This window comes from Sinocyclocheilus anshuiensis, unplaced genomic scaffold (genome assembly GCF_001515605.1).
Source record: "Sinocyclocheilus anshuiensis isolate Anshui unplaced genomic scaffold, SAMN03320099.WGS_v1.1 scaffold817, whole genome shotgun sequence".
Classification (NCBI taxonomy): domain Eukaryota; kingdom Metazoa; phylum Chordata; class Actinopteri; order Cypriniformes; family Cyprinidae; genus Sinocyclocheilus; species Sinocyclocheilus anshuiensis.
This window is the reverse complement of record NW_015536521.1, coordinates 616,353-622,473: the sequence shown is the minus strand read 5'-3', so window position 1 is coordinate 622,473 and position 6,121 is coordinate 616,353. Positions and strand designations below refer to the sequence as shown.

Here is a 6,121-nt window from a genome sequence, read left to right as displayed (position 1 = left end):
CTGTTGGGTTTAAAAAATAAATAACTTCCATGAAGTTCCCTTTGCTAACAGCCTAATTAAAGGGAAGTAGATTTGGCTGCTCGCTTTAAAATGACCCCTTCCCTCAGTGTGCAAACTTGCAGTCTAAAATTCACTTTCTATTACAACCAATATACTCTTGGTATCGCAGGATTTAAAGCTAAAATCATATGTGAAATGACAGTCATTTCAGAAGAAACATTTTAAAGCTAAATGAAAGGTTTACATTGACTTATTTGTATTACATAACTGCTGTAGCGATTTTTTCACACTAGCACACTTCAAATTCATTGAAATACCTGTTGTGACCTCCGCTTGCTAGCCAATCAGAAAACTCAAAGAGTTAAATTACTTTTGTGCAAGAAATTTTAAACAGTTAATAATGCAATTATGCATTTATACATTTACTTTATACAATAACACAAGTCAACCAAAGTATAGTCATATTAGAAAAATCAAATGAAGCACCCTGTGAAGCCACGATGCGCAAATGTGAACGTTACCTGACGTAGGTTGCGGGACACGCGGACCACGTGCCAGGCATTGTCGTTGAACTTGCCATCGGATGGCTCCACCAGAGCCTCGAAGGCACCGGAGCCCAGGTTGATGACCAGGCACACGGCCCCACTTTTCAGAGACAGGTTAACGTAGTCTGCGGATTTGCCGGTGTGGAGCAGGAGGCCGTTTCGCTGCAGCGTTCGGAAGGACAGGGTGATTTCATCTGTGCTGCTCTGGATTGGCTTTTGGGACAGGTCGTAGCTGAAGAACTCATTACCCTTGAATGTGGCCACTGACTCCACTTGGCCTTGTTGAAGGGAGATAGAAAAAGGCAAAGGAAGGTCGTTAGAGCTGGGATGGATTTGGACCAATGGTATGAGAACTGACTCCTCTTTATATTCTCTGAGTTTTATAGACTCGCACAGAACCAACCAAACATTTAAGGATGAACAAGTGGAAACAAAGAATTAATGAAATGGAAATGCATGTAAAATACTCATAGTGGGTTTTACAACCCAGAAATGTTCAGGCAGGACTTGAGCCTTGATGTGATTTTGACTAATGAGGGGTTTAAGGCCACTGGCTCAAATGAAGCATAAACGAACCAGAAATTAACAGTACAAGACAGCTGCAAGCATGAATCATTGTACATGTCTTTGACATGAGAAAATCTCACTGGATTACCACGTTTCCTTATTCGCGCTTCCCGTAGACATGAACCGCAGAGGTGAGTGTGTCACACATGTAAATGAGCGTAATCTCCCCCAGCGCCGTTCGCATCAGCTAATCGTGAAGGTCATTTATGCATGTAAAGCTTGCGGTCCTGAAATTAAACTGCGAGCTGAAAACGGGCTGTCAGGAATAATCTGAAATAAAACACAGCCACACTTTTAAATAACGGTTTGATTTGCGAACGCCACTAAGATGTGAAAGCTTTGATGAACGAGGTAGAGTTGCAAAATACAGTCATTAAGAAAATAGGCGACTGAGGAGGCTGCTTGTCAAAATATCTCATCTTCGTTATTTTAGGTCGTTAAAAATCATCACTTTCACAGACAGCTTGTTAGTTTTGCCCTTATTTTCTGGCTTTATGTCTAGCCCACACCACCTGTTAAACTTTTGGGATGTGCAATACTACAGATTTTCAAACTCGAATATTCATTGGGTTGCCTGTGTGATGTAAAGGGAAGCCCTGTATAATTAGCCTAGTTTTGGGTTAGTCTGACCCCAACTGGACACGATTCTTAAGGCAGAGTGTTCGCATAAGATGTGTTCAAAACAGCTAGACAGCACAGCGGAAAGTTTTGAAGTCTCAGGCGGTTTTAATCTAGTCAACAAAATTACTGTTAAATCATGGTTATAATTAAATGATGGTCATTTAACATACTGTTGAAGAAAATGACAAGAAAAAAAAAAAGACTGCAAGATATTAACAATCAAAAATAAATTTGAAAAGAGTTTATTTCAAATATTCCAAATCATAGTCTGTCAGAAACTGATCTGCTTGAGCTGAAGCTAAACAGTGAATGAACATCAGTAAACTGAAACCCTAACAGGTTAATTTATTTGTATTTGCGTAATACAAACTCGCAGTTCTGACTTTTTTCTTAGAATTGCGTGATATAAATTCACAATTGTGAGAAAAAAAAACTTTCTTTAGATTTAAACAATTCTGAGAAAGAATTAGCCCACACCACCTGTTAAACTTTTGGGATGTGCAATACTACAGATTTTCAAACTCGAATATTCATTGGGTTGCCTGTGTGATGTAAAGGGAAGCCCTGTATAATTAGCCTAGTTTTGGGTTAGTCTGACCCCAACTGGACACGATTCTTAAGGCAGAGTGTTCGCATAAGATGTGTTCAAAACAGCTAGACAGCACAGCGGAAAGTTTTGAAGTCTCAGGCGGTTTTAATCTAGTCAACAAAATTACTGTTAAATCATGGTTATAATTAAATGATGGTCATTTAACATACTGTTGAAGAAAATGACAAGAAAAAAAAAAAGACTGCAAGATATTAACAATCAAAAATAAATTTGAAAAGAGTTTATTTCAAATATTCCAAATCATAGTCTGTCAGAAACTGATCTGCTTGAGCTGAAGCTAAACAGTGAATGAACATCAGTAAACTGAAACCCTAACAGGTTAATTTATTTGTATTTGCGTAATACAAACTCGCAGTTCTGACTTTTTTCTTAGAATTGCGTGATATAAATTCACAATTGTGAGAAAAAAAAACTTTCTTTAGATTTAAACAATTCTGAGAAAGAAGTGAGATATAAACTCATAATTCTAACTTTTTTTGTCAAAATGTGAGTTTATATCTCACAATTGTGACTTTTCTCAGAATGGCATGATATAAACTCGCAATTGTGACTTTTTTGCCTCAGAATTGAGATATAAACTCGCAATTGTGAGAAAAAATAAACTTCTCGCAATTCTGACTTTATTTCTCACAATTGCAAGTTTATATACCCCTATTCAGACTTTATAACCTGCAATTGTGAGTTTATAGCACACAATTCTGAGAAAAAGTAAACTGCGAGATGTAAACTCGCAATTGCAAAAAAAAAAGGCAGAATTGTGAGATAAAAAGTCAGTTACCTTTTTTATTTTTTTATTCAGAAAAATAAACTTCTCGCAATTCTGACTTTATTTCTCACAATTGCAAGTTTATATACCCCTATTCAGACTTTATAACCTGCAATTGTGAGTTTATAGCACACAATTCTGAGAAAAAGTAAACTGCGAGATGTAAACTCGCAATTGCAAAAAAAAAAGGCAGAATTGTGAGATAAAAAGTCACAGTTACCTTTTTTATTTTTTTTATTCAGTGGCGGAAATGGGCTTCAATAGTTTACAATGTCCCTGCTAAACAAAAGTATTAATTTCTTTAAAAAAATGCAATTAAAAATTACTGACGCCAAACATTTGAATGATAGTGTAAATGCAATTTTAAATCTAGCATCTGCACACAATAAAACAAAGTTACTACAATGTTCTTTATTTCGACTAAACTAACGTGCTAACTTAGTAAAATTTACTAAAATGAATGAATATGACTTGACAAAATAATGACTAAATTAAAGATATAGTACCACTAGCATAGCATAGAATGCCAACTTAACTTACACCATACACAACCTCACCAATTCTTATGGCTTTCAATCAGGCATTACAAACAGCCTCCTGGGGTCCTAGATGTACTCAATTCAAGAGGCAGACCAAATTGTTTATGACACCAGATGAAGTCATTTTTCATCTAATTGATACATGTCTACAAAATCTATCAAGTTTCTGCCAACACATCTCAGACAATCTTGTTTTACAGCACCGGAACAACAATATTCGTCCTTCAGATATGCATACATAACCTGCTCAGCTGCTAAAAATAGTATGAAATATTCCATTCCAGGTTTAACCAGCAGAGCATAACATTAATTTGAAGACTTGTGATGTTTCATCAAGCAAGAAGGCTCAGACCATCAGTTAGGAAAGAAACGATTGGGCACAAATCCACCAACCAGACATCTTCACCAAGGAAATGTGACCTTGCAAAATTACAGCGGCAGAATCTTATCATAGTGCCACTTGGTTCAGTGGAGAATAAACAGCCAGAGCGTGTTCCACAACAAGCAGACCTACCACGTAGAGAGGAACTCTTTAAGAGATGACAGAAACCAAGCCCCTGCTGAGCCATGTGTGCTTAAGAGTTTTTTTTGTTCAGTTTCTCACTGACTACAGGGTGACGCAAAGAGAATATGACCCACAAAACACAGGGCTATGACTAAGTATAAGGTAATGTTTCTAACAATAAACCAACATGACATGATGGGACTCGACAATATCAGAGAATCTTTAAACTTTTCTAAAGTGCATCCTGAAAGTGCCTCAGATGTTACCGCTGCAGCAGCAAATGTTCTCAGATAGTAACAATGCTTCTGACAAATGAATTGTGACTCAAATATATTGGCAAACAGAAAGCTTTGTTTGCATTAAAGGTGCAGTGTCTAATATTTTTTATGGAATATAAAATATCCATACTATAGTCAGATTTGTTCTGATTCACCAATCAGAAGACTGTGAGGTGCTTTCTGCCTGTCAATCATTTTACATGTTTATAGGGAAGCCCAACTGTAAGCTGATAGCGTGACAGAAGCGGATCATTCAGGTTAAAGCAGCAAATTCAGTTTCATAAGCAGTTGATAGTTGTTTGTTTGTAATGCAGGAATTAGATTTTGATACTGCTGTTTTTAACAACTTCGACATGCTGAATACAACTGTATCTTTGTAGAGTGAGGAATAGAATAGAATAGAAGGTCCCACTTTATATTAGGTGGCCTTAACTACAATGTACTTATATCAAAAGATAAGTACAATGTACTTAGTGTTCATATTGTATTGCAAAACACTTTTGCTGCTATTGGGGTGGGATACAGGTAAGGTTAAGGACATGTTTGGTGGTATGGGTAGGTTTAACTCCGTAAGGCCCACTGTTGTAATATTACAACGCCAGTTTTAGCTCCAAGGTTATTTTCGTAAACGAAAACTGAAACTAAGACTAAAACTATTGGTCAAAAAACATTTTCGTAAACTGAAATTAAATTTAAATGTCTAAATAAATGAAAAACTAAAACTAAACGAAACTAACAACAGTTACTGAAAAACTAACTAAAATAAAATAATAATTAGCAAAAATAAATAATCGTGTTCGTGATTTAATAAGCTCTCATTCTGTGCCAGAAAATCTGACCAGTGGTTGTTTAGGGAAATACCTTTAGATGGCGCTTCATTAACGTGAGCTGAGTCCTAAGCGGCTATTCACAAAGAATGCGTTTTTGCATTTAAAAAAACAAGAGGCGGGCAATGAAATGGGAAATAATAATAATAATAATGCACACCTTGCAGCTCACGGACGTTTAAAAGCGTGCTTGACGTGCAAGAACAACATGAGAGTGAGTTAACAGACACAGAATTAAAATTTTTGGATGAGTCAAGTCAAGTCACCTTTGCTTATATAGCGCTTTTAACAATACAGACTGTGTCAAAGCAGCTTTACAGTAGAGGTCTACACGGGTCCAAAAATTCGAAGAGACCCATAAATGTGCTACACTGAACCGACCCGGACCCGTCTATTATTTTGAAAGTTGGACCCGGGCCCGTGCAGAACCGAGAAATGTCAAAAATGTACTACCCGGAACCGACCCGGACCCATCTGTTATTTTGAAAGTTGGACCCGGGCCCGTGCAGAACCGAGAAATGTCAAAAATGTACTACCCAGAACCGACGCGGACTGTCAATTATTGGAAAGATGGACCCGAACCCGGCCGGGAAGACACAGACCCGACTGGACCCGATCGGCACATACTCCACAGCAAATTGCTATTAACAAGTCGATAAACAAGTTGCGAAAATTAAACTTTTTGTCTTACCCAATGTAAGAAGTCTTCTCCCTTGTACCTGACTGTGATGCACACAATCCTCCTTGCCAAGAAAGTTCCATCCGTGTTATTCCTCTCTTGCCAATTGAAATGCGTAATCCACTCATTATTCCAGTTTCAAAAGTCCACTTGCTGTCACGGTGACGGATGACAAATGCGACTT

General features: G+C 37.4%; 1 protein-coding gene across 1 annotated transcript in view; it reads right to left on the bottom strand.

Annotated features, from left to right (window-relative positions):
• LOC107693770 (neurexin-2-like) overlaps positions 1-6,121 on the bottom strand; it is a 415,962-nt gene that overhangs the window by 267,659 nt on the left and 142,182 nt on the right. Inside the window, exon 8 of the mRNA XM_016493287.1 lies at positions 522-823. Coding sequence (XP_016348773.1) covers positions 522-823 — 302 coding nt within the window. The remainder of the gene's footprint in view (positions 1-521; positions 824-6,121) is intronic.